Source organism: Aedes albopictus, chromosome 2, assembly GCF_035046485.1.
Source record: "Aedes albopictus strain Foshan chromosome 2, AalbF5, whole genome shotgun sequence".
NCBI classification, from domain to species: Eukaryota; Metazoa; Arthropoda; class Insecta; order Diptera; family Culicidae; genus Aedes; species Aedes albopictus.
Window position 1 is genome coordinate 341,140,495 of NC_085137.1, and position 16,787 is coordinate 341,157,281.

The 16,787-nt window shown below is 39.6% G+C and overlaps 1 protein-coding gene across 1 annotated transcript; it reads right to left on the bottom strand.

The window, feature by feature from the left end:
- Positions 1–12,893: 12,893 nt before the first annotated feature.
- LOC134286726 (uncharacterized) lies at positions 12,894–14,381 on the bottom strand. Its single transcript, XM_062848390.1, has one exon. The coding sequence runs from the start codon at positions 14,379–14,381 to the stop codon at positions 12,894–12,896; it is 1,488 nt and encodes a 495-aa protein (XP_062704374.1).
- Between the last annotated feature and the right edge of the window lie 2,406 nt (positions 14,382–16,787).

The following is a 16,787-nucleotide window of genomic DNA, read 5'->3' on the forward strand; positions in this document are numbered from 1 at the left end:
GATATTGAAAAATTTGTTAGAGGAAATCCAGAAGGATTTTTCGAAAGAATTCCTACAGAACTCCTACAGAAGTCCATCTAAAAATTTAATTAAATTAATTTAATTTAATTAATTCAATTTCTTCAGTAGGAATCCTTGGAGATTTTGTTTAATTAATGGAGAAATCCTATGATGAATCTCTTTGTAAAACCTTAGAGAAACTTCTTGAAGAATCCTTGAAGATTTTTTTGGAAAAGGGAATTTTTGGTGGGATTTCTGAAGTAATCTTAGGAAGTAATTCTTAAGATATCTTTAAAAGAACACTTAGATAAGTGATGAATGCTTGAGGAAATTTCAAGTTTAATTATTGGAGAAATATCTAGAAGAGTTATTTGAGGGAAGAATTGAGGAATACTTGAAGAATCTATGGAAAATCACCAAAGGAATATTAAGAGGATTCTCTGAAAGAAACGGGAGAATGTTTAAAGAAACCCTAGAAGGGCTTCTCTTCCTCTGAGGGAATCCCGATGTAATTTTTTGGAAAAACATCTGGTTCTAAATGAATCATTGATGATTTTTTCCTGGAATTTTTAAAGAATTCTTTAGATGATCTTCTAGATGAATCCTCAGAATATAATTGAAAGATTCTTGAACTAATATTTCGAGAAATACTCGATGAAGCCTTTGCAAGAATCTTTTGAATTACTCTGTAGTATTTTGAAAACATTCCTGCATGTCTGAGGTGAACCAGCCAAGGGACTGAAAGCCTCATTAATAAGGCTGATTATAATAATATCATTCCTGAAGGAGTGCTTTTAGAGGAATACTGAATGATATCCTTGCATTTACAACTTAAAAATTTCTTGAATACAAATTATTCTTCAAGAAAAAAATCTTAAAGAAAAAAGTGAAGCAATCTTTGAAAGCGTTCATAAATGATTATTTGGTGCAATTTCTAAATAAATTGTTAAAACATGTTCAGCATAATTCTTATAAAAAAATCTCGCGCTCCCGAAAAAAATCATAAAGGAAAACAGAAAATAAGATAAGATAGATAATTTTTATCCTTTCGTTGGCCATCACTGCCAGCATCACTAGAATACTGAGTACAAAAAGCGAGATTTTTTCAAAGTTTTTTTTTTATTTTTTTTATTCTTAATCACTTAACCTAATGTACAGCTCTATTGTCCACTGGGGCACTACGCGAGCAATTTCTACTGGCAGCTGCACTTACATTTTTGTACAGCGCCTAGATTCTATTCTACTTTATCGAACTGGTTGCCTTTCTGCTGCTTTCACTTTTTCTACTTTTTTTTTCAAAGTTTTGTACAAAATATAACAGTGAGATTATTCGACAGTTATATGTATAGATTTATCATTGTAAAATATGTACATATTATGTTATTTTCATGGGGGCCTACCAATTTGCTTCCGCACCGGGCCCCCAAATTCCTAGCTACGCCACTGTATGGGAGTTTATTCATGAAACATTGGCAGCAATAATGCAAGCGGTATAATAGGTACCGCACGAGAAGAATGCTGTCGTATGTTAGAAGCTGCTACCCAGATCAAAAGAGAGCGTTACAGGGTGGTAAGATTAGAAGAGAAGTACACCGCAACATGAAACGGCAGCATGAAGAGAGTGGTGTTGATGAAGAGCAGAAAAGCATGGATCGGACCGATATGCGAAGTTTTTATGCAACTGTCAACGGTATGCACCACTGCCCGCCATCTAAAAAGAAAGATAGACGATCAAATACACCAACAACAGTGGGTGAGGTTAAGGAGGCTGGATAAGGTCTAAGAAAACCTTTTGAACACAACGTTGGCCCCAAAATATTTGGTAGACAAAACTCCTTTTAAACCCATTTCAGAGCAGCAGAAACCGCTTAACTCCTTTTAGATCTGGTGGATATTTATTCGTGAGATCCTTTCGTTTGTTGGATTCTTGTGCAGTTAAGATCGTTTGCTTCAGTCACGGAATAGTAGCTACGAATTTTACGATTATCTATGCTCTTGCTCATGTCCTTAAAAAAATAAAACATATTCTGAACGAATGTGTTAGTTTCATTGAGTCATCGTTCAAAAGAAAAGCTATGAAATGAAGAAAATCCGAAGTCATATGGATGGACATATCCAATTTCAAATTTTAGCTATACTAGTGCTTATACTTTAAATTCACTTTGACCTTTTGTTTAGAAAAATAAAACAACCTACAAAAATTCTGGTTCGAGATTTTTTTTATCAAACGAGCGAGCTAGTACTTACTGCATCTATCTTCTCTCACAAATTGGATACTGATTGTTTCAACCGGGGGTCAGCATCGACCGAAGAATTTATGGTTCTGGTGTCATCGTATTCCAGTAGAACTTTTGCACTGATTTTTTTTGTGCGATTATTGATTCCACTTCACCGACTGACAGCACGTGACTTTCACCACCAATCACTCAGCATGAAACTAGACCACCAGCTACGACCAGTTGGTAGTCAGTCAGTAGATTCCAGAAGGTACGAAGGCCGACCGATGTGTGCAAAGCAAATCCGAGCCGATTCGGCATGGCCTGGGCATCGGCTGCTGTGCACTTGAATTTGAATGCATGTATAACTTTGTGACAGGTGTGATTGCATCGTAGCACTTGATGAGGAAATCCTGTCGTCCGTTAGAGCGTGAATTATTGAAATTCATTTCATCGGAGCCCAGTCGGTGTCACCAGCAATCGGTACAGTGCGGTGGTGTGGTAGCAGATACCTAGGTAGGTGGTAACGAACTACCGTGCAGTTAGAATATATGAACTTTGTTCGGGATGGCCACGTAGGGTATGTACGTGAATGCACATTTGATTACGGCATAACGGATGGAACGTAGAACTTGTGAAGAATTTCGATTCCGGGCAGCGTGATTGGAATTTCATTGTTTGCAGTTGTCAGTGTTTCATCTCACGTCTTTAATTCGGTTTGCATGTGGCATTTAATAGTTGTTTGAGCAGAGAATTGGTAATGCAGCAAGTGCATGGCACAATGTTTGACTGTTATAATACAAATACAAAAAAAATATAGAACTGCACTGATTGAAAAATAAACCATTTATTTTTCACATCATTATGGATATGGAATGGATTAATTGTAGTTTTTAGTTGAAGGCTTAAATACATACAGGGGATAGACAAAATGATCGGGACAGGCTAAATTTTTACTTTTAAAAAAATGTTCAACTAGCTGTAACTTTTCGAAACGTGCATCAAATATTCTCAAATTTTCACTGTAAGTTGATCAACTAGTTGTGTATCAGGGGACACAATTTGGAAAAGATCGAGCTATTCTGCACGAAGTTATAAAGATTCTAGAAAAAGGTATAATTATCCGATAGCCAACTTTGAGCTGTTATATCTCCAGATTAAATGAACCGAATGCAATGAAATTTTGACTATTTATGACTTATATAATGAGCTTTGAAAAACATTTGACACAACATAAAATTCTTAACACGGAAGAAAATTATTACGACTAGTTTATTTTTCTAATAAAACACCAAATTTTCTAAAACTTCAACTTCGTTCCAAAATTCAAGATGCGAATTATAGTTCATTTAAATTTCCTCTAGTTGTCTTGAATATAAATATGTTTTGAATGAAAGTAACAACATAGCCTTCAATTAATAGAAAAAGTATTGGGATGCATATTAAAAATAGACCAATTTACTAAAAAATCATAAAATAAATAAAATTGCTATAACTTTTTCTTCTGTTAATAATTTAAAGTTGTGTCAAACTTTTTTCAAAGCTCATTATATAATTCATAAATGGTCAAAAATTTATTGCATTCGGTTCATTGAATCCGGAGATATAACAGCTCAAAGTTGGCTTTCGGATAATTACACCTTTTTCTGGAATTGTTATAGCTTCGTGTAGAATAGCCTGATCTTTTTCAAATTTTGTCCACTGATATACAACTAGTTGATCAACTTACAGTGAAAATTTGAGAATAATTAATGCATTTTTCGAAAAGTTACAGCTAGTTGAACATTTTTTGAAAAGTGAAAATTTTGCCTGTCCCGATTATTTTGTCTATCCCCTGTACCTGTCGCTGTCGTATTTCTTCGTCGAACAAACTCGAAAATGAAAAAAAAAACTACCGCGCTCAAAAAACCTGACTACGCTCTTCAACTCTTCAACTTCTTCTTCTTCAACTCTTCTTTTCCTACTATACCTACCAGCATTCCTCGCAAACTCTGAGCTCCGAGTACTTGCAGGTCCTCCTCGAGCATCATCGTTAAGTACGGGACCTCCAGGCATTGACGTAGCTAGGATTTTTTCCTGGAGGGGGCCCAGGGGGGGCCTGACTTGAGAGGAATCTTAAGCGGGATAGGCGCCCGATATGTGAATATGCAAATCGGTATTGTAGTTTTGAGTAATCAAAATGACTGTTTTAGATTTGTTCATAGTTTCGTAAAGTATATGAGTACGAACAATTCCTCCAAGATTTTTTTCCATAGCTTGCATCAGTGATTCAATCATGGCTTCTTCCAGAAATTCAATCAAGAACTCATCTAGAAATTTCACTAGAAATTTTTTCGGGGATCTGTCCTGGAATATTTTTAGAGGTTCCTCCAGTGCTTTTTTCGAGGTTTCCTTCAGGATCCTCCAGAGATCCATTAAGGTATTTCAGCAGATATTGAGAGATTTCTCCATATATGCCTTCCAGAATTCCTCTAGAGATTGCTCCAATAATTACGTCTGGGATGATTCGAAGTATTTCTGCAGGAATGTATTCTAGAAATTCTTTTAGAAAATTTTACTCAGAGGTTATTAGGAACTCCAGGGTTCCTTCAGAAATTACTACCGCAATTTCTCCAAGAATTTATCTGGAAAATACTCCAGGAATTCATTAAGAAATTTCACCAAGAATCCCTCCCGGAGTTTACCCAAGAATAATTCCAATAATTCTTCTTGAGATTCCTGCATGAATTACTCCTGAGATTTCTCTAGGAATACCTTCAAATATTTTTTTCAGAAATCCCTCAGGAAATCCTCAAGGGATTCCTTTAAAAAATTTCCCCAGAAATTCTTTCCAGAATTTATGCTAGAATTATTCCAGGTATTCCTTCTGGCATTCTTCCAGGATGTCATCCAGGCATTTTTCCAGGGACTCCTCCAGGAGTTCTACCACGAATTTCTCCAGGTCCAGGAATACCTCCTGACATTTATTCAGGCATGGATCCTGGAATTTCTTCGGAAATTCGTACAGAAATTCCTCTAGGAATTCTTCCTGGAATTCCTTCAGAAATCCTTCCAGGGTTTCATCCAAAAATTAATCCAGGAATTTCTTCTCCACGGTTTCCTCTACACATTCCTCCGGGAATTATTTCATGGATTCCTCCAGAAATTCCACCGATGATTCCTCCAGTATTTTTTCCAGAAATTCCTTCTGAAATTGCTTCTGGAATTCTTCTGGAAATTTCTACTGGAACTCCACCAGAAATTACTCTCCGAATTCATCTCGCAATTTCTCTAGGAATTTGTTTACAAATTTCTCCATGGATTCCTTCTAGAATTCCTCTAGAGATTTTTCCAGAAATTCATTGAAGGTTTCCTCAAAGAATTGATTCAGGGATTCCTCCTGGAATTCTTCCATGAATAGTTCCTTGGAATTTCCCCAAGTTTTCCTATAGAGATTTTTCCAGGAATTCCTCCTTGGATTCAGCCTGGAACTTGTCCGGAAGGCCTCCTGGAATTCCTCCTGAGGTTCCTCCAGAAATTTGTTTCAGGGATTCTTCCAAGAATTTCTGTAGAAATTTCTCCAAGAATTCCTTAAGAGGTTTCTTCGAAATACCCCAGGATTTTTCTTAGAAAGTCCTCCAGGAATTCATATTGGAATACCTTCAGGAATTCCTAAAGGAATTCCTTCAGAAATTACTACCGCGATTTCTTCAGGAATTTCTCCAGGGGCTTTTTAAGAAATTCCCCCAGAAATTCCTCCCGGAGTTTTTCCACAACTATTCCAAGAATCCCTCCAGGGGTTCCTGCATGAATGCCTCCTGAGATTCCTTCAGGAATTCCTTCAAGGATTTCTGAAGGAATCCTCCAATCCTTCAGAAATTCCCCAGAAATTTCTCTGGGAGTTTATCCAGGAATTATTCCAGGTATTCCTCCAGGATATCATCCAGACATTTCTCCAGGCACTCCTCCAGAAATTCCACCAAGATTTACCGCAGGTATTTCTTCAGACATTCCTGCAGGAATTTCTTCAGAAATTGATCTATTAATCCCTCCAGGAATTTCTTCTGAAATTCCTACAACATTCATCCAGGAATTTCTGCAGGAAATCTTTCAGAGATTGCTTCAGATAATCTTTCAGGAGATTCTTCAGAAAATTCTATAGGAATTTTTCCAAGGGATTCCTCCGGCAGTTCTTGCAGGTTTCCTCCAGGAATTAATCCATGAATTTCAACTCCAGGAATTCCTCTAGAAATCCGTACAGGAGTTTTGTCACGGATTCCTCCGAAAATTCCACCAGGAATTCCTCCAGGAATATACCAGAAATTCCTTCAGGGATTCCTCTAAGGATTCCTCCGTGAGATTCCTCCAGTATACTCCTCCAGAAATTCTTCCAAGAACTCTCCCTGGAATTCCTCCTGGAATTCCTCCGGAAGTTCTTTTGGGCATTTTTCTAGAAATTAATCTTGGAATTTCATCACAAATTTCTCTAATGCTCCAGGCATTACTCCAGGAACTTCTCCAAGGTAGCCTCCTTCGAAAATTTCTCCATTAACTTCTCCAGGGATTCCGCCAGGAATTTGTCCAGAAAATTCTCCAGGATTTTCTCCAGAAATACATCTAGGAATTCCTCCTGTGATTTCTCGCAGAATTCCTCCAGGGTTTCCTCCAGGAATGCGTCCAGAAATCCCTTCAAGAATTCATTTAAAAAAAAAAAATCTAGTAATTTCTACAGGGGTTCTGATGCGGTTTCTTCAGATTTTTTTCCTGAAATTCCTCGCATAACTGCTCTTTGGATTCCTCCAGGGATTTCTCCAAGTATACTTTCAGAAATTTCTCCAGGGATTCCTGCAGGTATTGCTCCGAGAGTTCCTGTAATGATTTCTTCCGAAATTTCTCTCGGGATTTTTTCAAAAATTTATTCTGCGGTTAGTTTAAAAATTTCAGTAATCATAATCTTTTTCAGGAATTCACCCCAGGTTTTTTTTTAAAGATTAGGTACTTGTAATCTTTTTAAATAATTTGAAGGATTTCTAGATGAATTCCTCCAGCGATTTGTATTGGAATTCTTTTAGATAATTATAATTATAATTATAATTATAATTATAATTATAATTATAATTATAATTATAATTATAATTATAATTATAATTATATTATAATTATTATAATCATATAATTATAATAATTATAATTATATGATTATATATATCATTATAATTATAATTATAATTCGTTCCATGTTTCAATTGCCCTGTGCTGAAAAGAATGTTTTAAGTTATCGGAGACACTTCCAGGTACAATTATTGCAAGCGCTCTAGGTGATCTGGTATACGTGAAGAAATTCTCAAGATAAGTCGGAGGATTATTTAGAATTTTAAAAGTTTGTGTACAAAGCCTAATATTTAAATGGATAACAAAACTTCGACCAAGCAGAAGGTTGGAATATCTAGAGATGTGGTCGTACTTCTTAAGATTGAAAACATACCGAGTTATAGTATTGAACGCGAGGCTAACCCAGACAACCAGGAATCGCATAAGGATGCACGCTGTACATCGTATAAAGTACTATTTTAAGCCATTATCGCATATATGTACGGCTGAGGGACAATTTTCATCGCATATGATGTTATTTTTTGAACTTACTGCGATGTATCTGGTAAAATCATATAAGAGTGCAAATTAACTTGTATAATGCATGACTACATCGTAGTAGACGATATTCCGATGTTTTGTTGCGACGAACTTTGCTTATTCGCAAAAGCGTTCGAGTGAACTCGCAAAGTGTCAACTGAATTCGCATAATTGCGTACTGCGATGATTATACGACTTCGCTTAGTGCTTTTCTAATTATGTTAGTTTAACTCGCATTGGTGTACAAACTAAATCGCATAAAAGTGAAAATAAACTCGTTCAAATGTGCATACTAACTCGCATAAGCTAGAATCGTTAACGTTGGCATATTGCGATGTGATATGTGATAACAATGAAAGAGATGCTGTTGGAGTGCCAAAAAGCTAAAAGAAAGTGAAAAGTCATCATCATGGTTACAAAACAAGTTACAAAGTCATCATTTTTGTTTTGTTGACTTTATAATTAACAATGGGTAGTGCTAGCAAGAGAGGAGTAGTGGTAACTGTGCGGGAAATCATGCTACATCATTTTGATTTCCAAAGACCCTGCCGAACACGTACAGCGCACGGAAACCATGTGCATTCCAACAAGCACTGAGGTGAGTCAGAATGTCATGACATTTAATCAGTGTGTTTCATAAGTAGTGTTTGGTGCTAATTGTGAAGTGCGGCTCGATAATCCAAAGGTTTTTAGTTCGATACTTAGGTGACAAGATTTTTTTATTTCGTATATTTTAAGTTGCATAAGGTGCTATATTACGTCGCAATAGTACATACCGTACATCGCATAAGATATCGCTTCAAGTCATATAGCGTCATCATTTTCCCGTCAATGCACGTATAGCGCCTCCACTTTTGTACGCATAAGGCACTTTTACTGCATCTTATGCGATGTAACTTTACCGTATAAAAGTACGTAAAACATGAACATAAACTTCATTATATGTGCAAATTGGTTGTCTGGGAAGTTTACGTAAGTTTTTTTTTTTTTGACACTGAAGAATAAAGAACATCTCCATAATCAAAGAGAGGAACAAGAAGAGTTCTGGCCAATTTAAACCTAGTATGTTGTGGAGTGCATTTCCTAAGAGCAACAAGTGAGTGAAGGGCTTTGTAGATTTTACTACAGACAGCGTTGACCTGATCGTTCCATGTCAATTTCCAATCCATTAGTATTCCAAGATTTTTTACAACGTCAGAATTCAATGACATCGTTGCCAAGAATATTTTGGATATCAACATTCATTTTGTGCATAATAAGTTTGAATTTCACCAGCAACAAAAAAAGTTTAAGTTTTTCGCCTTCCTAATAATATTTTTTGTTGTGGTTTATGTCAGTATAATATTCTATTTCAATATTGGGGTAGTTACGCCCTGAAGACCCAAAACAGCTAAATTTTTCATAAATTATACCTCTGTCGTATGGAGACCACTTTCAAACAACCTGTATAATCCATGCTAATTTTCTGCCATAAAACCGATTGAGCAACAGTAAAATATCAACTCACATCCAAAGCACGTTATCACATAATGAACCAACCACTCAATTTTCCGATCACAGAATGAATTGCTGCTCGACTTAGACCAAATATCCATTACTGGAGTTTGCGGTAAGGCTTGACCATGTACGCACTCTTGCGTGGTCCTGCTGGAAGCAACTCTACAACGAGAATAGCCTCTGTCTATTCCATGCAGTCTATGGAGGAAGATGTGAAACCGTACCGGGGCGAACAAAATCCCTCCAGCATCTCCAGTGCAGCATATCCCATTACAGTCACTCAGTTCAACAGCACACACAACAGGCTCTATAACGTGCACTTACTAACTCACATGCCGATGGCAGAGAGAGCTGCATCATTTATGTAAATGCTCTTTACAGCAACCATCTCGAACGTGTCAACGACGGTGGCGACCGGCGTTGGTGGTGACGACGGCAGCGGCGAAGGCAGCTTTCCAGACGGGGGCGTTGTAGCAGATTCGTAGTGTTTACATTTTGAACTAAGTGACACGACCGAAGCTGATCGTACACTACATAGCTTTGCTTTTTCGCCGCAAGTCGATGTTGTGGTTGGTGAGTTCTGGTGATGGCGTCGTCGATACGTGGGAAGTGATGGTTACCAACCAACCGCCACCATTCTAGACTGAAATGTGCTTCCGGTTGATGGGACCAACTGGTTGCAAGGATCGGTATATGGCATCCATCTGCGGTTTGGGTATTTGCCAGTGGTTTCTTGCGTCGTGCACTATCTATATATTTTGCTGATCAGCAAATAGATTCTAGTTCTGGGTGATGGCCATTTGCAACGATGTAATATGTATCTAGTAGTAAAACCGGTCTTGGTTCTATACTGCACGTGATGTAGAGGCTCGATTGAATCGGATGATGAATAGGATTTGATTGCACTTCTATTATCTGATAACGAATCGTAGAGCGTAAATTTTCCAACGAGGAATTGTGTTCCATGGAAAAACTATGCTCATAGCCTGTAATTTATTTTTCTTACGAAAATAACACTGAAATCCTTACGATACCTTATAGAAAGTATCGGATGGTTTCGATTGAAGTTGTTGTGCTAGGAGTGTGACTCGGCTTTAACAGTCAACAAACTTGCAACGCTTTCTTTTAAATCTTTGCCGATGTTTCGGTCCGGGAAATAGACCTCCTTCAAAGCTCGCAGAACTAAAATGTGCGCCATACAAGCAACATTACGTAGCAAATAGTACCAGGCACAGTTATAGTCATTAAATCTCCTGCAACATCAAATATTCCTGACACAGAAACTGAATCATCCAGATCGATGCCCCATTGGAGGAAGACTAACCCTTTTAAGCTCGAGATTAAAATAAGCAAAATATATTTTAATTTGTAGACTTACTAATCAAGCCCTGATAAAGAGCCACTTCCTGGACTGAAACGCCGGCAAAGATTTAAAAGTAATCGATGCAAGCTTGTTGACTGTTTAAATCGAATCACACTCTTAGCACTTCCGAAAAATATTGGGAGTTTGAAGACATTTTTCTGAATTAGTTATAGAAATATAGAATAATATTAAAGAATTTATAAAAAAAGTGCACTGGAATGCTTATATTAAAAGTGCTATGTGACATGCATGAAACATTTACCTCTGGTTTGTTTGTTCAGATTAGGTTCCAAATGCGTTGCGGAAAACATGAGTGACTTTTTATTTTGACCGTTCTCTAACTTGCGACAAAGAAGGTGCAATAAAGTAACAAGTAACTTCAGTAGCTTTTATGATGCATTGAGCAGCAATTATCTCACAGAGCTTTTGGTGTGGTATGTAAGGTGGGTAGATAATACTACTGGTGTCCATGGTTCGAGTCTAGATAAAATCTTTTTCCTTTTTTTAATCAACCACCTCGTTCATGTTTCATAAGAATTCAGAATCTACGCTGTTTTGGTTTCAAAGAAAAAGCAATTGTGTTCTGTTGTAATACGGACAGTGAATAAATTGCGCTAAGATTGCTGGCTAAGGCTTAGAAATAAGTCGTGTAGCTTGGGGTTGGTATCCAGCATGACCCTGCTGTGGGTATCCAGCATGACCCTGCTGTGAGTTCCAGTCTCGGTCCAGGAACATTTCGTAATTGAAAGTACCTTGGTTTCCTTCGTGCCTGCCACATAAGATACAAATGCAAAATAGTTATTGGCAGAGAAAACTCTCAGATAATAACTGTGATGCCTGATACAGGCTTGGTCTCTATGGGCACGTCATGCCAAGAGAAGGAAGAAAAAGAAATGCAGAGTGAGTTGACCGTTTAGCATAGCAGAGCATGAACACTTGCACAAATCGTGGTTGGAGTTGTAAAGATGAATATAACCATTGCCATTGGAATGGAACGGCAAAGGCTGGGTAATACGATATTTAGATCCTATTGAAACCACTAGACTCTTTCCAGCAACTCCTATCCCTACCTCCCCGTGGTACTGACCGGAATCTACGACCAACCCTAGGGATAATCGGATAACCAACCCGGTGAAAACTTTGATCGTAGGTTAGTGCTCAGAGTACGGGGGGTTGGCTTCTGGGTAATTCTCGCTGAGACCGGCCCACTATTTACACCTTATCTTCAAAAATGTTTAAGGTGCCGTTTTTCTGAAAGCCCTCGCCTAAAAAATAAGAAAAATGCATTTGGTTACTCAAATTGATGGGCCCCCCGTTAGTTAGAGCCACAACAATTTTTGCAGACCCCTCGATTTTGGTCAAATTGTGGCTCACTTAAACCGTTATAACTCGAAAGTTTCTCCAAAAACCACCTGAAAACGAATTGTTGTTGAAAAGAGGAAAGATAGAGCTACTATTTACAATAATAAAAAGTTGGGTCGGCCATATTGATTTTGGCCGCCATCTTGGATTTTTATACCAAAACTTTTTTTTTCATCATGAGGGCAACCACCGATTTTTAATTTTTTTGCATCAATTGAAAGCTGGGACATCTATACATAACATATCAAAAAATTAGAGATGTCTTTTTCTTCTTTCAAAAGTTATCTGCAGTTTAGTAAATTAAGCCACGTTTTCTCCATACATTTCCATGCGCACCGGCAACGACATGCAACAGCATCCGAGTTTACGCCTGCATGTATACACAAAGGCGCGTACCGCAAAATTTGGCCAAATCGGAGGTTCGTTTCCGTTTTTGACTGTTTCTCAATAATGCGGGCATTGTTTTTATAACTTTTTTTAGTGTTTTGAAAAGCTTAAACCTTCAGCTTTCCATTAGTGGGTTCAGAATTTAAATTCGTGTTCGTAAACACTGTGAAATAACGCTTTTTTTTTTATTTCTTTTTTTTATTGCGGGATTTTCTGCCGTAGGCAGGTTCATCCCGGGTCAAGTTAAGGGGAAAAAACAAGACGAGTCAGAAGGACTCGCCTGAAAAAACTACAATTGCTGCTTAATATTAGTTCTTACATGTTTAACAGAGTTGAGAAAAACGGAGTATTACACAGAGTATAAGTAATTTAACCACAAGTTAGGAAATAGTAACAATGTAAACAAACAAAATTGAACTAACTGACAATACATTCCCTAATTCGAATCGTATGGTTTCTTAAATTTTGAAAAATAGTCCTGCATCTTTGATGAAGCATATGAGCGCCGCCAGCGAGGACGGGTCGTCTTTTAAGGCGTCGCGAATGCTCCCTGGTGTGTCGTATAGCCGTCTGGGGCCCTCGTATGCTGGACATACACATATAATGTGCTCAACTGATGTGATAATGCCACAGATCTCGCAAGTTCGATGAAAAGGACTTCCACCATAGTTGTGGGTGACTCTTGTGTGCCCGGTTCGTAGTCGAGAGATAATCGTCTGTTCTCTCATTGACCTAAGATCTGTCCATGCCTTCGTACTTTGTTTTATCTTCCGTAGGTGTCCTCGTGTCCGAGTCCACTCATCCTGCCAAGCTTGAAGCGCTAGAGCTTTCACCCATCGACGAATATCCGGCACCGGGACTGCGGTTTTATAACGCGGCCCTGATGGACCGGCTCCAGCTAATTGATCTGCTGCTTCATTGCCGGCCACACCACAGTGTCCCGGAACCCACATCAGGCAGAGATCAGGCGGTGCGTGTGTGATTATGTCCTGAATCCACGGATGACGAGGGGCCTCGGATTGAAGTGCCGAGACGACGCTGGCCGAGTCTGTGATGACGACGATTGGACGGTTGGCTGGGGCAGTTACGGCATAGAGAATGGCTGCGGCTTCGGCGGAAAAAATCGAACACTGTTCTGGGAGGCTCATGCTAACCGCAAGGCTATGGTCGAAAATTCCCATCCCAATGCCGGATGTCGATAGAGAACCATCGGTGTATCGACGCTGATAGCTATTATAGTCTGTTTCAAGCAGCTCGACTACGGTTCGTCGTAGGCAGACCGAGTTATCTCCTGCCCGAAAATTTCGTTTGATCCGGTTATCGATGCGAATTTTTGGACCGCGCCAGTCACGCTCACCATACCATTGTATTTTGGCGACTGGTGGAAGCACAGCATCAGCGGTCTTTTGCAGCAAAATGTCTGCCTCTTCTAAGAGTCGGGTTCTGAAGGATCCGGCAGTCCGCTCTGCAAAAGTGGCGGCCTTGCAGCAGAGTGCCACTGTGATTCGAAAGCGGAAAGGAAGCAGTCCGGCTTCGATGCAAGTTGTGTCGGCCGGAGTCGACGGAAGGAGATGCGATATTGTTCTAACGTACCGATTGTAGATAGGGGCAAGTGAGTTGATTAGGATGTCCGATGACAGGCACGTCATCTCGAGGCCATACAGTAGACGACTATCAATTACGGCGGCAGCCACGCGGTACAGTATTCTCCTGTTGTTGCTATAGTGTGGCGAGGAAAGGGTTTTCATTAAATTTAACCTGCTTTGACAGTTGGTTCTGATGTTGTCGAAGTGGGCTTTGAAGGTTAGGCCGCGGTCAATGGTGACTCCGAGAGTTTTGACTGTATTACGGACGGGAATGGCCTGTCCGTTTATTACGATGGGCCGGCCTTTTATTCTGTGTCTGGATGAGCATACGTGGCATCTGACGCTCTTCGGTGCAGACATTACGAAACCGACCGAGGAAGCCCACTTGGCTACTCGTGAAACGGCTGCCTGAGCCTTTCTACGGGTTGCAGCAATCGTCGGTCCAGACACAACAATTACGATATCATCCGCATATACAAAGATTTGAACCCCACTGGGGAGATCCTCGAAAACTCCGTCAATAACGCTGCATTTATGTAAACGGCCGACACCGGGCCCAGTGCGCAAAAGTGGCATGATTTACAAAACGGCAGATAACTTTTGAAAGAAGAAAAAGACATCTCTAGTTTTTTGATATGTTATGTAAAAATGTCCCAGCTTTCAATTGATGCAAAAAAATTAAAAATCGGTGGTTGCCCTCATGATGAAAAAAATGTTTTGGTATAGAAATCCAAGATGGCGGCCAAAATCAATATGGCCGATCCGGCCAAAATCAATATGGCCGATCCATCTTTTTCTTATTGTAAATAGTAGCTCTATCTTTCCTCTTTTCAACAACAATTCGTTTTGAGGTGGTTGTTGGAGAAACTTTCGAGTTATAACGGTTTAAGTGAGCCACAATTTGACCAAAATCGAGGGGTCTGCAAAAATTGTTGTGGCTCTAACTAACGAGGGGTCCATCAATTTAAGTAACCAAATGCATTTTTCTTACTTTTTAGGCAAGGGCTTTCAGATAATCGACACCTTAAACATTTTTGAAGACATGGTGTAAATAGTGGGCCGGTCTCAGCGAGAATTACCCTTCTGTAAACCGAAGCATCTATTCTACAGGAGGAACAGCACACAACGGCGTCCTGGGGTCTTCTCCATATTAGATGTAGTTGATCAACTTTCCAGGGACAGGAAATTACTCTTCTAGCTCAACTGTGCACCCTAGTCCTCCGAAGGTTAGCGGGCTGGTGTTAGCCCTGTGCGCCAGCCGTAAAACTAACAAGCAGTAAAAAGGATACAAGACAATAATACTAACCAGATCCAATAGCAACGACCCACGTGACAGAAAAGGACTTGAGATTAAAAACTCCTTACCTGGAGCCAAGAATGCTAGCAAGGAATGGTGTATAGCAGCATTGGACAAATTTGTCTGAGACATCGATTTTTGTGAATCGGACCAGCAGAATCGATAAACCGATTTAATCTAATGCTTTAAATAGATGTTTCACATCAACTTAATAGTAGAAAACATTACAAAACTGTGAAATGATCCGTTTGCAACAAGGAGTACAAGTTCATGGAATGTTTTATTTGTTTAAATAATTTCAATAGCAAAACATCGAACATTTCGCGACTCGAGTCTAAAATGGATATGACGTTGAGACAGTGCAATCGAATCGAAAGAAAAATCGAATGTAAAGAATCGATTCATTGATTTTGTGGGGCTTCAACATCGATTCAAAAAACCTATTAATCGAAACAAAAACATCGATAGCCGGGGCCCGTAGCGTAGCGGCTACACGTTCACTTCATAAGTGGATGGCCATGGGTTCGATCCCAGCCCCGGCACTTGCAATTTCTCGTCAGTTGCTCTTCCCCACGAGAGCGGCTGACATCTGACCCTTTTCTGAGCATATGCTCTAACGGAACCGGAAACTTGGATATCGGCGAACGGCAACTCATAATGGACCCCCAATCGGACTGGAGAAGGACCAAGACCCACACATCAACATCCTTGTACTCATCGTTCTACCCATGGACAGGGTAAAAAAGTGCAGCGCGATGGCAACCAGTTCGATATAGTGGAATTAGAATAGAATACATTTAGGCGCTGTACAAAGTGTTAGTGCAGCCGCCAATTGGAATCGCTCACGCAGTGCCCTAGTGGACAACAGAGCTGTAAATTAGGTTAAGTGGTTAAAGAATAAATAAAAACATCGATGCTGCGAACATCGATTCAAAATCGCCCAACGCTAGTGTATAGACGACTTTTGTCGTGTGGTTTTGTCTAAAAGTATGCCGAATAAAGTAGGGGTCGCACACTCATACCGAAGTCGTGAGGGAGCTGTGAAAGCGACTCTCCACGAGGTGAATGTAAATCATACTCACCTCGTGGAGAGTCGCTTTCATAGCTCTGTTACAGTTTTGGTTTGCGAATGCTTCTTACTTACCGGTCAGGCTAAGGCCAGGTGGCCTCTGCTGTACATAGTAGCCGTCTCCATTCCACTCGGTGCATGGCTGTTTGTCTCCAGTTCCGCACTCTGCGTAGGGTCCGCAGATCGTCCTCCACTTGGTCGACCCAGCTAGCTCGCTGCGCTCCACGTCTTCTTGTACCGGTCGAATGACTCTCGAGAACCATTTTAGGTTTGCGAATGCGCCCCTACTCTATTCGGCAAATTTTTAGACAAAACCAGAAGATAAAAGTCGTTTATACACCGTTCCTTGGTAGCACGCTTCAGAGCTGAGAACACAGCAGGTGAGTATAACTCTTTGCAA